Consider the following 21326-nt stretch of genomic DNA (forward strand, 5'->3'; position numbering starts at 1 on the left):
ACGGATCCAGGTGGAGGCCACTTTTGGCTTATAGCTTGAAACAAGCTGCGGGCAGAGGGGAAAATATTTGTGTGTTCATCTAAACTACTGGATGTGATTTGTGGCCAGAAAAATCAGTTGCTTAGACTTTGTGTTACTTCACAGGCAGTAGCTAAAAGCGATGCAATCTGACCTTACAGATTTAAAAAAAAAAAACCATGACTGGGTTTTTAAGAGTAGTTTATTCAAATAAATCCACTTTTCGTGTTCCTAACTTGTATAACATCACGTCTTCTGTCTTTGCTATCCTCATCTACTTTTTGCAGTTCTGTTTGTTTATTTTAACCACTTGTTGGATGTATGATGTAAACTAATTGATACTTTTCTGTTGGGAACTGCTAGAACACTTAGTGAGCGATACAGTCCTGAATGGTCTTTATCGTAGTCCAGACTCTTGCCCCTCTGACAATCTAGCTGTACAGAATTGCATGCATTCAATGTCTGATACTGTTCTATAAACATTAAGAAATGTCTCTGTAAGAAAATTGCCATGAAAAATTCCCATTTTCTATCAGCAGTTGACCGTGCCATAAGTGGTCTGTCAAGGAATTTTATGGGTTTGTAAATTGCTTTTTTGTACTACAGAAGAGTAACTCATGCTTATTGTTGCCAATTTGATAATAGCTGCTTAAATTTGTAATAAGTGTTTTCTTTGATGAAAAACGGGATCAGAGAGCTAGAGGTTTAAAGTTGACTATCTTTGTTGCAAGCTGAAGCTTAGGCTTTCTCTGGTTTTAGGTTTGAAGCAGTAGGCTTTGCTGTCAAGTGCTGAAATATCATGATGGAGGTAAAAAAATATACTTTTGTCTTTCTTGTTCGCAGTCAAACTGCAACTTCAAGCAGAAGAAAGAGGAGTGGTGTCAATCAAAGGTGTAAGTGCAAATCGCTTTTTGGCTATGAAGGAGGATGGCAGATTGCTGGCCCTGGTAAGTGGCGTTTTTTGTTTGTTTTGTTGTTGGGTTTTGTTTTTTGTTTTTTTTTTTTAATGTTTCTCTATGTGTCTGTCTGTACTGGTGGATCCTCTCCTCACTCCGTATTGAGTAACCTCTCCTTCAGCAGGGCTTACTCAACTTCTCTGTCTGTGATATATCAGGGAGAAAGTAGCTCTATGCAACTTCTGTCAATTAATTGAACTATGAACTAGGAAGAGATGGGTATGTCTGCCCTCACCTAGAAGCTGTAAAATTTAACTGGAATGGTGATCATGTATGGAAGGAAACGATAAGAACAAATGAAGAATTAAGTCTCTCCCTTTTTTCTCAGCATGAGTAATTTTTTTCCTTCTTTCACTTACTTTCACATAAAGTGATTGTAAAGACACTTTTAAAGTAGGAAGTAAAGCCTTTTTTTTTAAATTTTACTTTTATGTTTTTGATAGTAATCTGTATATATTATTTGCTCTTTTTCCTCTTTGTAAAGAATGAAGGTTTTTTTTTGTCATGTATACTTCTGAACTAGAAAACTGGCAAGACAAACATTTTTGAAAATGTGATGATAAAATAATTTTAAAAGTTACTAAATGTAGTTAAATTAAACCGGTCTCTTATGAGACTAGTTTTAAACTCCATGCATTTTATTGGTATCAGCTTAGGTTTTAACTATGCTTTAAAGCCAATGTGTTTAGCAGACTCTGAAAGTTAATAAGGTCTCCTAGAGCTAGATTATAAATTTTGCTTTAAGAGTTGCAGTTACATTCATTTTGCTTATGAGACACAGACTCTGTAAATCTCGCATCCGTATTTATAACCTTCAGTGCAGACAAACTTCCAGCACTTGTGAAGGGCATCCTATTAGAATTTTAGTTTGAAATAATCCCTGATGCTTTGGTATCTTGAACACAGCCCTGTTCGGCTTCTGTGCAAGTCCCCACGAGTAACAGGTGTTAATAATAAAGTGAATTCCTAACTCCTGCTGAACTGCGGCTAATGAAAGACCCGTGCCAAGGGCTGTGCAGAAATTACTTCTGATTCCCCTCGGTTCTGCCTAAGTGAAATTAGGCTGAAGGCAAACAAAACACTTGAGCAGTTTTAGATGAGCAAGGATCCCTGGTGTGCTCCTCAGCACCACGCATCCCTGGCTCCAGGAAGCCTGTTTTGTTTATGCCTGTGGATACAGCTAAAGAACCTGTTTCAAGTTACAGCGTTATTTACTCGTATATTGCGTGACAGCTCAGTTGAAGAAAATGTGAGTAGTCCTCTGTGCTATTCTTGAATTAGGGATAATTGGGAATTTCCTGTGGTGCTGGTGTGGTGGCATTTGGCTTCCCGTTCCGATTGCCCTCCTTACCGTGAGCAACAGTGAATAGTCAAAATAGGGCGTTTGGCACCGTGTGTAAAATTATAAGCACCTGGGTGTGTTTATATTTAGGATTTCCAACCTACTGTTGCATGGTGGGTTTTGGTTGTAGAACATGTTTCCCTTGCAGCTATATGCAGCAATTCCATCTGCTTAGTCTTGTAAGGCGATGTGCTTGGAAAGGGTCTGCCCTTCACTTGGAATTAGTCTCTCAAAAGGTGGTAAAATTGGGTCCCTTTGGGCTTCTCATTTGAGCTTAGCAAACATTTGTTTGGTTTTGCTTTGTTTCTGGAAATGGATATTACTTGAATCGTGTTTACAGCAAACACCACTTCTACAGCTCTTCCTTTTTGCTATTCATAGGTGAAAACTCTCTACTCCTAAGGTTTTGTTCTTCAGCCAGCCTAATGAATACTTCTGTAATTTCATGATTGTTTTCTGCAGCACAGGCACTGCTTTTTTCATGAGGATTTCTGTACTTCAACAGTTTGTGGCCAATTGTGCCTCTACTGTTTTCTGCCTATAAACACATTCATGAAACTGTTCCTAATTGCCAGCTTTTTTTTTTGTTTTGTTTCAGCAGTGTTGTGTTTCAGTGAGAGCTTTGAAAGAGCATATGCTGGAAATCTTTGCAGTGGAGTGATCTTGTCAGAGCACATCAGTTTGTATTTGCTGAAACCTTTGGCTGTTTCTTTTAAAACATTATGGAACTTTAATTTCTAAACACCTAATTAGTTTTCTGATTCACTAGTCACCTAAGTACTATTCTGCCCAAAACATGTTTTGTTTCTTTGTTTTTATTACTTTTCAGTGTCAAGGATCAATTAGCATAGTGTCCTCCTTTTACAAATATATCAACATCTTCAAAAATATTTTTGCAAATTATTATTTAGTCCTATTTTTCACCTAGTTGGATGTTTTTGAATTACTTTGTTGAGACATGGCTTTATGGTTTGTTCTGGGTTGGGTTTTGCAGAATGATTTCTTGCATAGCCAGGCGTATCACTGCTTACACCAGTGACTTGCGTGGTGGTGCAGTGGATCCTGTTCTTGTCTTGAAAGCTGGATGATATGGCTTTTAATTTAGCAGTTTTGTGGTCTCTCTTTGCTAACAGACTTGGCTGTTGTGAAGGAGAGGTAGTCTTTACCATTTCAGTCACTGGAGGAAATGGCTGGTTATTAATGCAGCTAGTCAGAACTTCCCCTTGGAAAACCCTGTTTTAACTACAAATATTTGTGCAGAAATGTATCTATTCCATCAGATTTTTTTAATGGAAACATTTCACTTCTGATCTGCCTCATTTTGACTTTCCAGTTTCATTTAATAATGGAATATTTTCACTTTATGGAATTAAATGTATTTGATTGAGAAATTTCTTCATGAAATAAAATTTCCCATGAAAGGCAGAATTGCACTTTTGACTAACTTTTATATTTCACGAGAAATAATTTGTCATTTAAGGATGCAACCTGTTTGTTCTGTCTGTCATGCTTATGTGCTTTTGCTATGACCATGCAGGTTTTGCCAGACTGAAGGACTTGACTTGAAGGAAATTCTTTTTTGATGTTATGGATTAAAATTGCTGTACAAGAATATTTGTGAGACTAACCTTCATTTCCTGGCCCTTATGTAGTTCTGGGGTCATACTCCATCCGCTGTGGTAGTTACAGGTTAACCCTCTGGTTTCAGTTTTGGGAATGACCAAACTTGGGGAATTTTAAATCCTAATTGGAGTCCAAAATGTCAAAACAAGTTAATTGGCATAATGTGATACTAAGGCAGATGCAGTTTGCACTGAAAAATCAATCAGCAGGTGGCATTTGGGCACGCAAATAAGGGAGGAAGAACTTTGTTGCAGTAAGTTGCTGCCTCTTTGGGTCAATCTGCCCTGGGTGAATCCCTTTGAGGATTTCAGCAGTCGAGTAGCAGCAGCAGCACACAGCAGGCTGTAGTACAAGTGCGGCTATGACCAACATTGCTAATGTTAAAAACTCCTGCACTCGGTGTTTTATTTAGCTGCTCAGACTTCTGGATGGAGGCCTTCTTGGCAGCAGACAAATTACTGATGGGTGGCAGGGCAGGTGCCGAGCGGCACTTGCTCCCTGCCACTGCCCCAAGCATTTGCCCTTCCTTTATCCTTTTCACAAAGGGCCACAGAGTTCAGGTAGTTTATGATGTGCTGTGAAAGCTTTCGCTGCCAGATCTCCGCTCGGAATGGAGCCTAGGCCAAAGAGTATTTTAAAAAAACCCAAACTTTTTGACATCCAGGGTTTTACCAGGTGCTGAAGGTCATAATGTGGTGGTGCGCTCCTGCTGGCCAGCAGTCCCGATGCCAAAATGTCCCCTTTGGTAGAAGTTAAGGAATGCATAGTTCGTGAAGCCTGAACTATGTCTTGTCACCTAAGCGTTCACTTTTATGTCAAAATATTTACATTGGTGTAACATATGCTTTGTGGAGAAATAAGGGCTGGAGTGTCCAGAGTGAATTGCATGGCACCTTTCAAAATATCTTTATGAATGTAAAAACATTTGTTATTTTTATCTTTTTTCACCCTTTTTGATTATTTATTTTCATAAATAAATAAATTGCCTGAATATCTGTTTGAGGAGTTTATTTTACTTTTTAAACCTGAGAGATACGAGGAAGGCTAAATAAAAACTATGCATTTCTCTGAGTTGAGATTGTGTTTACTCTGTGTATTTAGTGCATAGGAGAGGGGGATTGTGCGAATTTGCCTTTCGCCTGTATGTGGGGTCTTGTAGTTGCTGCTTAAATTCACCCGGGCGTGAAGCAGTTTCCTTCCCAGCGGAGGCTGTAAAGACTCGGTTCCTGCTGGTGCTAGGGACCTGCTCTAACTCCCCAGCTGGGGAGCGCTGGGAAGCCTGCGAAGAGAAACCAGGTGCTGCAGGACTGGGGAGCTGTGCTCTGCCCAGTACCTCCCCAGCACCCACGCATCCGCTCTCTTGGCGCTTCCAGAAGTGCCGCCGCTCCTGCAACGGTCTCTTTGCCAGAATTTCCAGCTTGGGCAATTGTACTGAACTTGCCTAAACTCTGCTTAAAGTTTGGGGTTTGTTCTTAAATGCTTCTTTTCTTTATATGGTTTCTGTGCCCTCTTAAGGCTGCTGTGGTCTGTTTCAGGCTTGGATCTGTGGCTTCAGATGATTAAAGCATCTGTTTTCACATTGCTGGAATGAAAGGCACTAAAATACGATTTATCTTGAGAAAGATTATTTAAAATACAAATCATATGAGAATTGTAAATTTTGCTATTTGAAATGTAAAATACTAGTGAGTTACAGAAATGACAAATTGCACATGGATTTTCTCTTACAAGTTCTTTTCCTTAGAAACCAAAATTCATATCTGAAAATGGCTGAAGTGGAAGAAACCCCCTTCCATTTGAAGACATATGTGTGAGACTGATCACTTTATTCCAGACTGCATTTCAATGACTTAATTGCTTGTAGCTACAGAAACTTGGCATATATGAGGAGTTACTCTTCTGTACCTTTTCGTGCACACTGTATGAAGTCTAGTTGTTCCAAGCTCACTTTTCAGTTCTAGTTGAATACTTTATGAATATTAACAGAAGGCTGTAACAGAAAGCAGCCTGCTCCTTTAGGGAATTGCTTCACATTCCCTGTCTCCTTTCCAAGATTTTACATGGTTTCTCTTTAATGACTAGCTTTTCTCTGGCATTCCCAAAAATTTTCTGGGTTGATGGACTGATAGATGGTGTATATGAAAAGAAAGTGTCGTGTTGTTGTCACACCCCCGGCCCCAGCTCCAGTAAGTTCCTGCTGTCTTGAACTTCTGCCATCTTTGTATTTGAGAAAATGATTTCTCTTGCTTAAAGCACAGGTTCTGCGGGCAGGTTTGCAGCTGTGAGTGCTACGAGGGCATAAACACTAGTCATAGTTAAATTAACTTGGTTTTAACTCCTCCAGGCAATAAATATCCAGGGAAATCTGAGGGCTAAAGTCTCGCAATTGATAGTGCCTGCCATACATGATCTCACTGATGGGGTGGGATCACTTGAAGAGGAAGACTCTTTCTCTTCGGTACGGTCACCCCGAGGGAGCAGTGCTTTCTGCTGCGCAGAGACGTGCAGAAGGAAGTGTGTCATGCTGCATTCACTAATGGCAGGCTTACCTTTTGAGGGCATTATATGTGGTGAGCATCTTCTACCTGATGGTGATCAAACGCAGCGTGTAAGACTAGACATACATAGCAAGTCCCTGTATTGGTGTCCCAGCCTCCAGCCAATCTCAGCTTTGGGGCCTTCGCAGCCAAGAATGGGTTTTACCTATTTAGTAAACGTCAGTGAATTTCTTTACTATGAACTTGTCCAAAAGCGACTGGAATCCATGTAAGCTGGGGGAATCCGTAACTTCCTATAGTAAGGAGCTCTGCAGCTCAACTTTTACCTGTTGTGTGAAGAACTACCTTCTTTTTATTTGTAGGTGTGAAGGCATGTTCGTTCCAGGTAGGCAGAGTTGGTTTTGAAGACTTACTTCCAGAAGCAGAATAATTCCATAGATGTACTTCTAGACACTAGTAGAATATGCTCAGTTTCTATGTGGAACACACCTCTTTGCTGGGTCTGATCTTTTCTTAAAATTATTGTAAAAGTTTTGAATTTTAAAAAATCTTGGACAGATGCAGGCTTGCCACTGTTTCAGAGCACTACAAAACCAGACTTGGATTAGTGTTAGAAAGTTAAACCTCAAAATTAGAAAAGGCAAATGCTGAAACTATGCTGTACGGTTTCTCTAGCTGATAAAAAGGTTGGTTTGAGGAATGCAAGGGAAATACTCCCTTCTCTCTTAAATGCTACTCTTCGGTTAACTTCTAACCCAGGATGAGACGGAAAAACTGCTGAGCTTGGAAGTCAGGATCTGTCAGTAAGTGCCAAGGGACAGGGTTCTTCATTTGACTGAGTTTCAGGTCAGAACAAAGAATTATGTAGTGAAAACAAACTAGAATCTCCTTGGTCTGTGTTAAAAGACAATAAATGAATCATACTTAGAAACTGTATTTTAACAATAACCCTTCCTTTAAACAGGAAACATTTAATGTGAATTTCTTAAAACTGAATGTATTGCTAACTTGTTCTTGATAAGTTAGTCCCGTGAATCTGAAGAATTGATTTGTGATGGAATATCAATAATCTTTTTCTCTTTCCCTTTTAGAAATGTGCAACAGAAGAATGTTTCTTTTTTGAGCGTTTGGAATCTAATAACTATAACACTTACCGATCACGGAAATACTCTGATTGGTATGTGGCACTGAAAAGAACTGGACAGTACAAACCTGGACCCAAAACTGGACCTGGACAGAAAGCTATCCTTTTCCTTCCCATGTCTGCTAAAAGCTGATTTCCATGGCGGATTCCGAGTACATATATAGCACACTACACGAAAGACGTCAAGTTTCCTACTCCTCTCTGAAGTAGCAACAATCTGCAATTATTTGCTGATATTAACTGCTTTTGCAGATGCCAGATTAAAACATGAATGTTTCATATTGTCTTTATATTGCTCTTTAAACCTATCGTGCCAGTGTGCGTGGAGGTAAAATGACTTGGAAAATGTATTTTATTTTCCGGATCAGTAACACTTCTGTTTTCTGCTAGATAGCCATGTAGAGCTATTTTATTTACCTTACCGTTTGCTTTACAGAGTAAAGGAAAATGAATCTGATGCACACTTACAGCAATATTTACCTTTTAAAAATAATTTATAGCTTATTACAGAATAAATAAATACTTTCTAATAATTACCTAAAAAGAAGTCCACAGATAATTTTAATATGGTCTAAATATCACTACAACGATAGTTCTAAATTATTAATACAATGAAATGTGAAATGTATTGCTATCATGTAATGTTTCTATAGGACTCGGGCAGCTCCCTGTGGTATAGTTTGTAGAACAGGCCTGTGTAGACAGCTGGAAACTCTCTCATGGTTATATCAATCTTACCAAAGCCTTCCTGGTATCCGTAGAGTAAGAGTTTAGCTACGCTGCTGGTGATGGGAGTAGCGTGTTTGGTCCTAGCAAGCTCGTCGAGGTCCATCCATTCACACCTCAGGCACTCCTGCTGGCAGAAGCTGATGTTGAAGGAGGAGGGCTCCAGGCGACAGATGATGTACATATCCGACTTCCCAAAGGCTCCGGGCTGTTTGTGTTGCTGCCTTATGCTTAGGATGGACTTGAACTCTGACTTAATGCCAGTCTCTTCAAAAACCTCTCGAACTGCGGTGTCTCCTAGGTGAAAAGAGCAATCCTTACAATACACAGAAGAATAGCTTAACACTCTTTAACACCTTGTGATCATGGAAGATTTCTAACTCAAAGCGTTCTCTGTCCTGCTTCATAAGCTTTTCAGAGCGGAAGCCCATTTGTTTCAACACAAAGATAAGCTAATTTTTTGGTCCCCGAACAAAACTAATTGTGACATGCCTTTCTTGTGTATATACTACCAAATGATGCAAGTAAGAAACTCCCTGTAATACTGTACAGAGTGTGATTCTGAAACGGACATTCTGATGGTCGCCGGCTCCGCTGAGCTCTTTGTCCAAGATAGCACTGCACCCTCTTTTCAGTCCTCTGAATCTTGGTCCCCGTCTCTTCTTGCCGCTACCCAGTTTCGGGTTCAGACCCTGTGCAGCTCAACGCCTGTACGTATGTCAGATCACTCGATCAAATCACTTTGTTTCATTGCACTTTGCCACAGGATGTAACAATGGGGGTAAATCTGTTGTGTGCAGCAAGTGAAAGCCAGCACTAAGTCCTTTTTAAAATGTCTAGTGACACTTGAAATATGCCCTAATACCAGTATAGCACATAGCCTGTTCTTGCAGAAAACATGCTGTATCCATGGTACACATGTAAGTGTTAACATTCCTTGTTACAAAAGTAGCCCTAATTTCAGGAATCTAGAGGGTCTGTGTACTGCGCTTGCAGCCAGAGATTCGTCCGTCTGTCCAGTTCTCGAGAAGATTTCTCTCTTGAATAGTAACTTAAATTGAAGACCCCAAATGAGATTTTTGATACTCCGCTTATTTCCACAAATTCTGCAGTTTCATTGTAGTCAAGTCAAATCCACTCTTGCCTGGGGTAACTACTGGTAGGTAAAATACTAGCTTTTTCTAAATTTATGTAAACTCATAGTTGTGCCTTGTTTGAGTGGTAAATGCATATAGCTGTTTTGCAATGTCACATGCTTCAGCTAGTTCATGTTCAGTAGGAAATGTGTGTTGGCTTACTTCCAAAAGCAAAGTACATTTTACAAGACCTTGCAGAGATTTGCCTTCCTATGGAAGCCTGCATCTTGACATGTCAGAGGTGAAGAAGAGACGTTTTAGGGGTGGTTTCAAATACTGGCAATAATTTCAGGACATACAGTGACTAGCAATGTATAAACAAAATGATTATCCAGCAGAGGCCAAAGAACTATATATATGTTAATGGCCCTGATTTTGCACATTCTTCTGCCTCAGCTCAACTTCCATCTTGCAATTGAACTAGCTGTGTGAGACCCATTAATACACAGTGCCTGCACAACATTTATGTTTGTGACTTTTTTACAGTACTGATTAGTTAAAAGGCTAATGCATACAGGGAGGAAGCACGTGGGGGAAGGTACTGATTTACCATTCCTGACCCTCGGAGAGACTGCATTTTACAGTGCCTGGAGAGGCCCCTGCAGTCCTCTGGTTTACAACAGTGGTTGCAAAGCAGACACTGTGGCAAATGGTTTTACTGTTAGGCAAGGGGCTGCGTTACACAAAAGTGGTCAAAGAAGGTAAACAACCGAGATCACGAGGAATGCTGAGGAAGGCTATGGTAAGGAAAATGAAATAAATAGGGATTTCATGTAAGCTTTGAGCTTTGCTTTTAGATAAAGTGGCTTTTCCCGTTTCCCTTTTATTTAAATGTGTGTGCGTATATATAAAAATATATAATGACAGTTAAACCAGAAGAAACACTAGGGCTTGAGTTTCAGAAATATTCAAATTAAAAATGTGTGCACTTTGCTTAATCTGCATTATGAAACGATTCAAAGTACTCGTGCAAGTGACTTTGTACTATTAGAGCAGGCAGCCGTATATTGTGTCACTTCATGTAATAACAGGATCTTCAAGCTTTGTAATTGCAATTTGTAATTGTAATTTGAAATTTATTCCTTTGAATGACTGTGAGTTTATAAGGTTTGATGTAAGGATAAAAAAAAAAGTAAAATTAAGCTCGGTTATATTTTATGCTTCACTAATTTATATCTTCTTGTAATATTAAGATGTGATGCAGAGAATCGTAACTTTTATTATTATGTAGTTTAGTAGTGGCAGGAGGGGAGCTGTAAGAGACTTGTTTCCTCCCAGGTGTTTCTCAATACCTACATCCAGGCTCCAGCCATAACCTCACCTGTTATTTGAGGGTTGGCCACTGGCTTATTCAGTATCCCTGCGGGGGGAAGCTGTTGCCAGTGCTGGCTATTCTTTCCCCTCAGTACAAAAATCCCTCTGGTACCTCCTAGAAGTGAAAGGGAGCCTCACTAGACCACAAACACGGCATTTCAGACCGTGACATTCTGAACGCATGAATCTGTTTCACTATGTTACATGTATTTGCGTTGTCAAGCAAATAATTTTGATTTTTATCATCGTGCTTGACAAAAAGACTTAAAACGTGACTCATGTTATGAAAACTACAACTTGGCCATATCCCACAAACTAGAAACTTTCTGTGTCTTGAAATGATGAATTGGAATACAGCCCTCCCATGTTGTTGCAGGAAGACTGCTAAAAATAGTAGATATTTCTAAGGAATGAAACAGTCGGGAAACCTGGGCTCGATACCCAGTTTGCCAGAGCTGTTGCATTGCTCTCCATTTTTCCATGAGTTCTCCATTTTTGAGTTATTAGAAGAGTATATTCGCATTTGAATACTGATGTGAGGCTAAATTAATGTGAGCAAATGTAACTTTTGAAAACAAGACCTACTTAATAACCACAGTATAACTTCAGAATTAACCAGTCTGTGGACTAGAATTTTAAGGGCTGAGATACAAGGAGAAAAAGTACAATTTTCTCTCTCTTGATACACGCCCTTGTTCATTCACCTCCGAACACATCCGCAGCAGTGTTTATCATCCCCTGTGCTATGCTGGGTAGAAATGATAGGTTTCCTCAAACCTGCACTGTGTTTTAATACAGAAGTGCCTTATGTCTCTGGTTGAAAGTAGGTACCCGTGAGACTTGGGTGCTGTACTTAACGCTGGTCCTCTGCCAAAGAGCTCTTAGTCTAAACAAATCAAAGGAACAAGGGCAGAAGGAAGCAAGAGTATTTATTTCTGGTTTGCACATAATAATGGAGAGCTGGAAATCTGTGCTCAGTACATCACTGAGTTCACTGCCCTGGATTCCAAAAAGCGAGCTGAGAGCTCGCCATTTCAGTTTTATTTGGGTAATATACCAGTTACCTTAATCCTCTGCACCTTGGGCTCACTACAGCATGTCCAACTAGCCTACAAAAAATACGCTGGTTTCAAGCACTCGTTTAAGAGAAATTGTGGAAAAGGGTAAATGTTATAAATATAAAGCTTCTATGCCCTGAACATAATGTTGCCCTGTTATTATTAAGGTCGTGGGATCATGTTAGTTCATCTCTTCACCATTAATTCAAAGAAGCCATTAGGCATAGGGTCACGATGTATTTCAGTACTGTTAATGCCTTGGTAATTCTGTTGATGCCTGACCTGTTATCCAAGGACTTACCAATGTCTTCGCCTGGATTAGACAGACCTCCTGGAAACTTCCATGCGTTTAGAGTCTGTATTGGAGGAAAAAAACATTAATGAAGTATGCAGCCTGTTTTGTACTCTAATATGGAGACAATTAACACGTGACGTTGTTGTTGAAGTTGTAGTATTGTAATTACTCTTACACATCAGTAAGGCTTTAAGTAGGAACTTCTTTGTTCTTGCTAATGTGATCATCAGAGATATCTGCAGTCTGTATGAAATATTAGAACAAAACATCTACTGATTGAAAATACAAACTGTCTAACAGTCATTAGACAATGATGCTGCTAGATAACTAGATAGAGTAGTTGAATATTAAAAAAAGCTGCTAGAGAATATATAATCTTCTATTTAATCACTAATGTATTCCACTTTCATGGTTTTGGCTTTTAAAAAATGTATATATATTTAATCTTACAAACAGTTATTATGATTGTAGTACTGTTCTATACTGCACTGGCTTTAAGATGACTTTGTGTGTCTGTAATAACCATGTAGTGTAACTTGTTTGTTTTCACGGAATACAAAACCTGAGGCCTTGTGTGTGATTTATATATAGAAGCATTTATTGAATTGCAATAAAGTTCAGTACTTAAAACAGAATGTGAAGTGCAGACTTGGTGCTGTTATTGATACCAGTAAAGGAGTCCCACCCCGTTCCTATACCTCTTGCAAATACATAAAGATTTGTAGACTTTACCTTAACATCTATGTCCTATTCTTTTTATTTCTTTTTCTTTATTAAAAGTTTATGTACGAAGTTGTTAACCTTCAACTAGAAATTAACGCAGTAAAAAGGTACACTCGGGGGAAAAAAAGCGGCAGCTTTTCTTGTACATGCAGCATAGAGAGGGAAGCTGTGTGCTTTCCAGTGACTTGAAACCCTACCGACTACATTGGAAAATGTTTTTTTTTTTCTGGGCACTCTTAAAGGGCTTGGATGGGAATTTAAAGTAATAGATTAAAAATAGTGCAGATGGAAAATACATATATTTGTCTGTTGGCTTTCAGATATGCTTTCAGTTCCTGGAAATCTTTCTTTGTGTGCCGTGGAATCGTCCTTTCACGATTAAACCCAAATGGCTCTTAAAATGCCACTAGCTGTTAATTTTATTTTTTTTTTAAGCTTTCAGAACATAGTTGGTATATAAAAGCATTTCAGGGAAATTGTTCATTTCGTGGGGAAGGAGAAGGGAGAGGAGCAGTGGAAGTGACAGTAGGAAACAGACACTGTCTGAGCCAATTTGCTTGCACTGAAGTATTTGTTCACTGCATAAGAAACATACGGGTATTCATACACTTCAGGTTCATACTTTATTTGATCCACTCAGTAGGAGAGAGCTGTAAAGAGGGGAGTTGGAATCAATAGGTTTTTTTCCCTTTCACCTTCCTGGCTCACTGTGCTGTGTGTCAGCTTTGCTCTGGAAAGGCAAGCTGACACAGCTGACCTGGAACGTACTCAACCCACTTTCCAGCACGGGAAAGAGCGGTGCCAGGCTGGTCCTCTCGTGTTTTGGGGCCAGAGGCTGAGAAGGTGATGTCTGGTGAGTATGGAGCTGGACCTAGGACCTGAACAGAGCATCTGATGTCTCACTGTAAACCTGGATAGAGAGATCTGCACTTAAAATGGCTGTGGGTGAGCTTTAACCCACAGGGTTAAGAAGTTAAACCATAAGCCTCCTGGGCTTAGGAAACTTTCCTTCTAAATATGCAGAATGTGCAATTTCCGTTTTAACTCCGAGAGCTGTTTAAGATATTTACTAAAAGGTAAGCATGCAGTTTTGTAATTTCTGTGTGCATAAAAGGGAAAATAAAGGTAGCATTTCTAAAGTTTACAATGTGCTCTTGTGTTCCTGGAGACTCGTTAGAACTCGAACTGCTTTTGGGGCCACAGCTTTCATGCTGGATTTATTTAATTGGTAATTACTGAATGTAAGCCTGGAGGTCCTCCTATGGAGAAGTCCTTGAATTTTTAATTTATGGTAAGTAAAAATATAAAATTAATAGTTTGCAGGAAACAAGAAAAGGGTGTTTCTCTTCCTCTGAACTCGTGTTACAAATTCAACATGCTGTATGATTGAACCTGTCTATGAAAGCACCCTTTCGTTGCAGTTACCAATGAACTGAAGTGATGCTTTGGGTCCTGAGAATAAGTATCTTAGTGGCTGTTTCAGGAAAGACACAAGAATGTAGCCAGTGAGATTCTGGCATAGTTTTTAACTATATAAAATGAAAATGATGCATCCAAGTATACTTCAGTCTGTGTATGTAAGTTCTGATTATTTCCGTGTTAAAATTGCCAGTTAATATTCACCGTACTACAGACACTTTAATTTGCAGATGAAAGCATAATGGAAGCTCAGTATATTTTAAATGGAATAGCGCAGGCAACTGCTAACGAGCTAGTGAGCTTTCTGCACTTGCTGTTTTAAAACCTAGGTTAACCTGACAGAGGCTGAAGACATCACCAGTGATGGATGCTTGGTTACCTCAAGCCACATCACATGACCCACCGTCACCACACTAATACTCTCTGGTTTGGCAGTCTCAGTAGCGAGGTCAAACACTTCAGTTTGTGAGAAATGAATGATCTTTACACCTGCTGTACAAAGGTGGTCCCTAGGCCATGGCCAACCACATTATTGCTTATGTAAAGCCACAGATATGGCTGGAATTTTCAAAACCAAAGTCAGGATCCTTCTCCCAAAATCTGCTTTGAGCCATGGGGGTTTTCCAGAGGTCTGCATGGGTCCACGCAGATGATCAGGGATTCTTGGGTCAGTTACAGGAGAAAACAGAAAACTCAAAGCAGAAAGGATACTTAATTTGCTGATTCAATCATCAGTTATAATTAACAACAAAGCCGTTGATTTTCAAAGTCTATTTCTTTTTTCCTTCAAATGCAATACAGCAATCTGTTGATAGATGTGTTCCAAAACACACAAAAGTTAACTATCACAATTTTAGACCGGAATGAAAAGAAAAAGATTTATACTACAGAGTAGGCTTATCTAAATTAACTTCTCTATTTTATGATCCTATAACCAACTTACCCTATTTCTGTCTTGTACGACCAACACCCTTCCAGTGCTTTCATCTAGAACAGCACCTAGCAGAGAGATAATATTGAAAAAGATGAAGTGTTAGACAACTGTGTTCAATCTTAAAAACCATAATTTAACATGTTTTGATGAAGCGTGACAAACCCCTAATGATACTCAGCTTACAGTTAGCAAGATTTGTCTGGATGAATCACAGAAAGTGGTTTGTCAGTGGAAAACTGATACACAATAAAATATTAAAAAGGTTAAGTTTCCTGTATAAAAATTCAAAGTTAGCGGTACCAAGAGAAACACTTCCCACATTTAAGTTCCAGATTAGACAAGAAATGAAAAGAAGCATTTGCTTGTGTTAATATTATCAGAACTAAAGAATGCAAGATCAAAATGTCTTCCAAAAAAATCTAGCAAAGCTGCTTGCTTCAGCAGAGACGTGCCTGTAATCTTGCTCAAGTAACAGGAATTTTTCCAGTGCCTCTGGCCGAGTAGTCACGATGGACAAGAACCTTTCTCCAGTCAAATCCTGCCTGAGTGATTTCTGATTAATAATACACAAGGTTTAGTACTCAATGGGCTGACTATACTGATACCGTTCAACTGGCTGACTATGAAGTCATACTGTACTACCCAGCTAACAACTCATGATAGGAACTGCGCAGTAATCTGAGTCAATTTGTTAATCAAAAAGCATTGCTTCCAAGTGGAAAAGTGACACTTTCACTTGATTCATACATCCTGATTTATTTTTTTTACTGAAAAGTTCAGCTTTTCCTTGTGTCCTCATGCTCAGCCCATGACTTTATCCCACAGATTACAAGTTTTCCTACTTTTTAAAACCCAAGTCCTTTCATGTTTAATCATCATGTCATACTTTCAAAATATCTTCTCTTTAAAACAGATATTTTTCTCAGATTTTAAAGTGCGCTGTGGTGAGCAGAATGAGTACAGTGGTGCAAGTTAGCAGGCTCTTTTTTCCACATCAGTCATACATGGGTTTCAAATTAGTAGGCAAAGATAAAAAAATGTTCATATCATTTTACAGGAGAAGGAAGAATATATGGACAGATCTGTGATGATATATGCATTTAAAATGCTATGGGGAAGTATTTCCACACAAGGGAATTATTAAAGAATGAGTGTCCAGCTCAAAACATTCTCTGTTTTTTAATAATACATGGCAGACTTATGTGTAGGAGGAACATTTAAAAGATGAAATACCAATCTTCCTTCAAGATATGTCAAAGGACATGCTTGAAGAGGGTAGTCACGTATCTGCCTCCCCATGGCTTGTGACTTTATGATTTCATTCCTCCTGTAAATATTTAGCAGTGTCCTGGTTCAAGTACTGTGCTGACTAAAGGAGGGAACAAGAGGAAAGTGGGACCAACTTTGATGCATGCTGTGATTATTTTCTTATTTTCTAGAAAAGACATTCTTCAGCCAAAGAGTTTTCTGAGACCAAGGAGGACTGCTGAAGACAGGAAACTGCAGTTTGAATCAAACAGAAAGAACATTTTCTCTCCTCTTTTCCCCAGAAATCGATGCCTGTGAATGTAATTTTTGGCAGTGACGCTCTCTGTGAGATGTCCAGAATCTCTGCTAGATGATACCTAAATCCAAAGCAAGAAGAAAGGAAAAACACTAACGGGATTTGGTGTCTGATCTCATTCTCCCAAGTGTAACTCAGGAGTCCCTCTGCTGAAGCTCTCAGGGCCACACCTGGTTAGTATCAGTGAGATCACAGGTTTGGCTGCAGGCTCTGAACTGTGGTTTTAAAAACTCACCCTCTTGCAACAAATGCGGTACCTGGAGTTTTAAGTCACCAGTGCTGGGATGACTTTCTGGAAAGGTTTACACTTGTAACCTAACCAAGTAATTGCTATTACAACACTGCTTTGTTTTGAATGTTCTCCTTTGGGAAATAGGTAAGAAAATTATTTAAAAAAAAAAAAAAATCCCTTAAACAACACCATACAATGACTAATGGAGGGGAAAAATATCTTCATTCTACCTGTTTCATTTATGACTGATGTAAACACGTATGAAAAGATGTTCAGATTTGAAAAGCACTTGTCATCCATGTAATGAGTGCACACATGACTGCTTGCATTGTAAACATCAGCAGACAGGACTAGGCATTACTTCGTAAAACAACTTGGGAACTGCTTTTAAATCACTTCTGGTTTCTTGGACCATCATACCCTATCTAACTCCATCTTCCTGTGCAGTTTGACATTTATGCAGCTGCTCATTTTTACACATTTCCTTAAGTAACAGCACTGGCCAAGGCTGATGATGATCATGGGTGTATATGAAAGTGTGGAGACCCTTCTCTCTCTTCAATGCCAATGACTTTGTTTCAACAATTAGATTAAGGTAGGTAGTAATGAAAATAACAGCCATGTTGTAAGGCTTATACTACACATGAGGGAGAAGAGAATTACTTTTACTTTTCTTCCTCTCCTTTTACTTTCCTTCCTCAACTTGTCTTCCTATGCTATTGTTAGGTGGCGTATTTACAAACATGTCACTTTCTGGATGGCAGACCACTTCCTCCTAGGAGGCAGAGAATTTTGGAAATGCTCTTCAAAAACATCTTAATAATTTCATATACCAGAAGCTTTTCTGCACCTTTACATATTTTGAAAATCCTGCCACCCACAAACGGATGCACTAAGTTAGCTGGAAGACACATCACACACTCCAGTATTTCTAAACAATAATGGCCAAGCCCAATGAGTAACGTTTGCTACTCTCTGTTTGGCGACTCTGATCTAGTCTGGCAAAATATGACCTGACCTTGCTTATTCACACCTTTGTCATCACTTGGCTGGATGATGCTGCGGCACTAGCCCTGGCTGCGCAGCGTTCACTGTGTGGGAAACTCCAGACAGGATGAAAACCAGCTGCTGGTCTACTTGGCAATGCAGGCTCACTACCTGTTGTCTGCTTCCTGCAGGCCAGCAAACTACTCTCAACATGTCTGCTTTTTATTTTCAGGATGCTCAAGGGACCAAGTCCTGTATTTAACCGATTGGCCACAGCTTTGAGATGAAGACTCTCATCAGCAGATTTGCTTCTTTTTGATGCAGAAACTTTCTAAAATACAGGAAATTTTGTGCAGGAAATAAAATTGCCTAGGGTTTGGAAAATACAAGGAATATAAATGCACATATTTAAATAATTTAATATTTCAATAAAATTAATTAAAAAGAGAATGAAGTCCTGCCACTACCCAGAGTCTCCCTCCTGAAGTAGAAAGATAATGCAATAAACATCTGGCAGGTGGTATCCACACTGCTTAGTGTATTCTTGGAATGTGTTCCAGATCCATTGAGTGTGAGTGGAACAGAAGAAAAAAAAAAATATTGCAGTCATTATTTCACACACAGAAATCTGTTTGTTTACCTCCACAAATACCTTCCTTAAGACTTTATCTCTTTTTAAGAAACTCCCAATAATGAGTAAAAATGCACAGGTTTGAAAAGTGGTAGCAAAAAATATATAGTTATATGTCGTGCAATTTTAAAATTATGAAATCCATATACTTGCACTTATGAAAATTTTTTTTCTTCAAAGTTTTTTCCTACTTGCAGAGTACAAACTGTTCATCTCAAAGTACAACAGCCAATTATGCTTTGGAAGTGCATTTTTCCTATTTTCAGATGTTTGAGAGTTTTTAAAAGTTAGAATTTTTCTTCTGTTAAGTCCTTCCTGATAACCATCAGGGTCACAATACATCTATTGCACGATTTTCTTTTAAATACCATTTCTAGCTATGCAAAACCTACTTCAGAAAAATCCCCTTTCAGTTAGTCATGTTTCCTCAAACATGCAAGTTATAACGGTAAGAAGTAACACGGTGCTTTTTCTAGGAGAATGCATTATCTTACTCGAGTTTAATGCCACATATTTTAATGGTGAGATTTTTCATACCTCAGGAAAACATGCTCTAACATGTCCATTGCAAAAATCCAAGCCTGTCTTCAGCTTCTACCCTGCCCTCTGCTGGCCTTGTAACAGAAAACTACCGATAGTAGTAGCACCGTTTTGTAACTGAAGGCTGTGTTTTTCCAGAATTTACTTTCACCTCACCTCCTGCTACCTAGAATAGTCCAGCTTTTATGAGTCTTTCCTAAATAGATTTTTCAAATTGCTGTTTACAGGTCTTAACACCACTTGGTGAAGAATTAACGCCCCTGCAAGCCAAGGACAAACTAGTCAAGCTTCTAACAGGAGAGATATGCTGTCTCTTGCTGAGTGTTATATAGCCTCTACCAGCGCAAAAGGTGCTGGTACTGCTCCATGTTACAGGAGATTACTGAGTGAGGTGGGACAGGTAATTGCCTATCTGTGGAATTCTGCTGAGAAAGAGCAAAAACATTCAAATTTGGTGAAGCTGAGTTTAAGCTGGCTCATCATCGGTTCCTTGTACTGCACTGTATAATAAAAGGGGACACCATCTTAACTAGTTCCTTAGGAATTTCCTCAGTTTTTAGACCAACTCCTTTCCAACTGTGGGAGGTCTAGATGGGTAAGAGTATTGTGTCCAGATGTTTCTTTGTAAAATATCCTACTTTGGGTTGCGGACTTCTAGGCACAGCTTAGAGCAGCTTTTGGACCATTGTCATTTAGGCTAACAGTTGTGTTAGTTCCTGAACAATCCCTGTAGGGTCAACTTTGCCCCATTTACACACCTTGAGCATAGTGTAGGAAGATGCATGTATTAAACCTCTACAGTAAGGACAGGGAGCAGAGAAATGTTTTTTCTAAAAAGTTTGTAGTTACTTTCTTATTTTTAAAAAACTGCTTGAACCTTGAAATCCTACCGTTCTCACCTGCAAGGTGAAAACCAAGATATATTTCTCAAAATGGTGTTTAAAAACAATATTTGTGAGGTAAATTTTAAAGCTTCAGGACCACATTTTCTTCTTGCCAAGCTGTTTACAATTTTCTCAAACTGGAATCGCTTTGAGAAACCTCTTTATTGGCCCATTTTTAGCAACAGGCACAGTTGTACAGATGCATTCATGACTGACATGCTTCACTTTGTAAAGTTACCCAAACAACAAGCAGCTGGTTTCCACATGTTGGTTTCCATGTTGCCTCTGCACAGTCAATTCCCTATTGAACCTGGTTCTAAGGGCTTGTTCAAAAGGCTTTTTGTGGGTCCAACCACTTTTATAACTAACCTGCAACTCCCAGCTGGTGGGTGGCATACCCCGGTAGCCTGCTGGGCCCTTCTCCCAGCCATAGCGTCAAGGTGGACGAGCCCTGCTCGGCATGGTGGAAGGCAAAGCCTTGCGAAGCGGCCACCGCCACAAACCTGCTCTGGAGGATGGGGACACGCAGCCAGACGGCGACGCGGCCTTCCTCCCGCCAGCGGGCCACCGCGCCTGCAAGAGAGCAAGGTGAGGAGGGTTAAGGGCCACTGTTCAGAGACCCCCCCCTTGCTCCTTCTTGCTTTAAACCTCATTGCACACAACTGCTAGGATTAACGCATGAAAGTCTGTATTTTTACCTCATTTACCACAGAGTCAAAGCACCATCGGTGTGAGAAATGTGTCAGCAGCAACACGAGGAGAGGAGGCGCTGCCAGCTTGGCATTTTATGTGGTACGATTTGGTGTTTACACATAAAAAGTTGGCTTTTCTGTTAAGATCTGCCATAAGGTACATGGAAACGGATCTTTGCTCTTTTCCGTCGCCTCTGCCAACACCCTCCACCACACTGCCACGGCTGTGCGCCCGTGTGGAGAGCGACGACCACCGCCCGCCCGGTGCAGTGGTGGCGGCTGAGGAGAAGTTCCCTCACGGGCCGAGCGTCACGAGGAGACCCACCGCCCCACCGCACCCCGCCCTGCTGCCCCGGGGGCCCCCTCCCGACACTTGCCCTGCAGCCACCGCCCGAAGGCGGCCCGCTCCAGGCGGAGGGGACGGCGCAGTTCGGCCAGGTCCACGCTCACCCCGCCGAACTTGTCCGGTCGCGCCCGCAGCCCCGCCAGGGCCCCCCAGCCCCACGCCCGGCGCAGCGCCCAACACAACCTCACCATGGCGCTGCGCAAGGCAGAGCCGGGCAAGGCGGCGGGAAGCGGCCGGCCCCGGGGCGGTGCCGGCCTCTGCTCC

At 40.2% G+C, this 21326-nt stretch overlaps 3 protein-coding genes across 4 annotated transcripts in view; 2 read left to right on the forward strand and 1 right to left on the reverse strand.

Annotated features, from left to right (window-relative positions):
* Nucleotides 1–12745, forward strand: part of FGF2 (fibroblast growth factor 2) — a 34076-nt gene extending 21331 nt beyond the window's left edge. The window contains exons 2-3 of the mRNA XM_075751105.1: nucleotides 862–965; nucleotides 7529–12745. Of these exons, the coding sequence (XP_075607220.1) occupies nucleotides 862–965; nucleotides 7529–7714 (290 nt within the window). The 3' untranslated portion in view covers nucleotides 7715–12745. The remainder of the gene's footprint in view (nucleotides 1–861; nucleotides 966–7528) is intronic.
* On the reverse strand, nucleotides 5523–21253 carry NUDT6 (nudix hydrolase 6). 2 transcript variants are annotated; one of them, XM_075751104.1, is made up of 5 exons: nucleotides 21094–21253; nucleotides 20394–20597; nucleotides 15196–15251; nucleotides 12117–12171; nucleotides 5523–8604 (listed from the first exon to the last, which is right to left on the reverse strand). In XM_075751104.1, the coding sequence occupies exons 1-5, from the start codon at nucleotides 21251–21253 to the stop codon at nucleotides 8216–8218; spliced, it is 864 nt and encodes a 287-aa protein (XP_075607219.1). In that variant the 3' UTR covers nucleotides 5523–8215. The 2 variants fall into 2 exon arrangements, with proteins under 2 accessions (XP_075607219.1, XP_075607217.1); XM_075751102.1 differs by lacking the exon at nucleotides 20394–20597.
* Nucleotides 21252–21326, forward strand: part of AFG2A (AAA ATPase AFG2A) — a 197311-nt gene continuing 197236 nt past the window's right edge. The window contains 1 exon segment of the mRNA XM_075751101.1: nucleotides 21252–21326. Within this exon segment, the coding sequence (XP_075607216.1) occupies nucleotides 21252–21326 (75 nt within the window).

Source organism: Balearica regulorum, chromosome 4, assembly GCF_011004875.1.
Source record: "Balearica regulorum gibbericeps isolate bBalReg1 chromosome 4, bBalReg1.pri, whole genome shotgun sequence".
Lineage (NCBI taxonomy): Eukaryota > Metazoa > Chordata > Aves > Gruiformes > Gruidae > Balearica > Balearica regulorum.

What these genes read in the sequence shown, in the direction of transcription:
- NUDT6 (XM_075751104.1), bottom strand. Translation starts at nt 21,253, where the DNA reads ATGGTGAGGTTGTGTTGGGCGCTGCGCCGGGCGTGGGGCTGGGGGGCC. An exon ending in CTTCGGGCGGTGGCTGCAGG is followed by an intron (nt 20,598 to 21,093) that starts GCAAGTGTCGGG and finishes GCTCTCTTGCAG; the next exon opens with GCGCGGTGGCCCGCTGGCGG. An exon ending in CCACCAGCTGGGAGTTGCAG is followed by an intron (nt 15,252 to 20,393) that starts GTTAGTTATAAA and finishes TCTCTCTGCTAG; the next exon opens with GTGCTGTTCTAGATGAAAGC.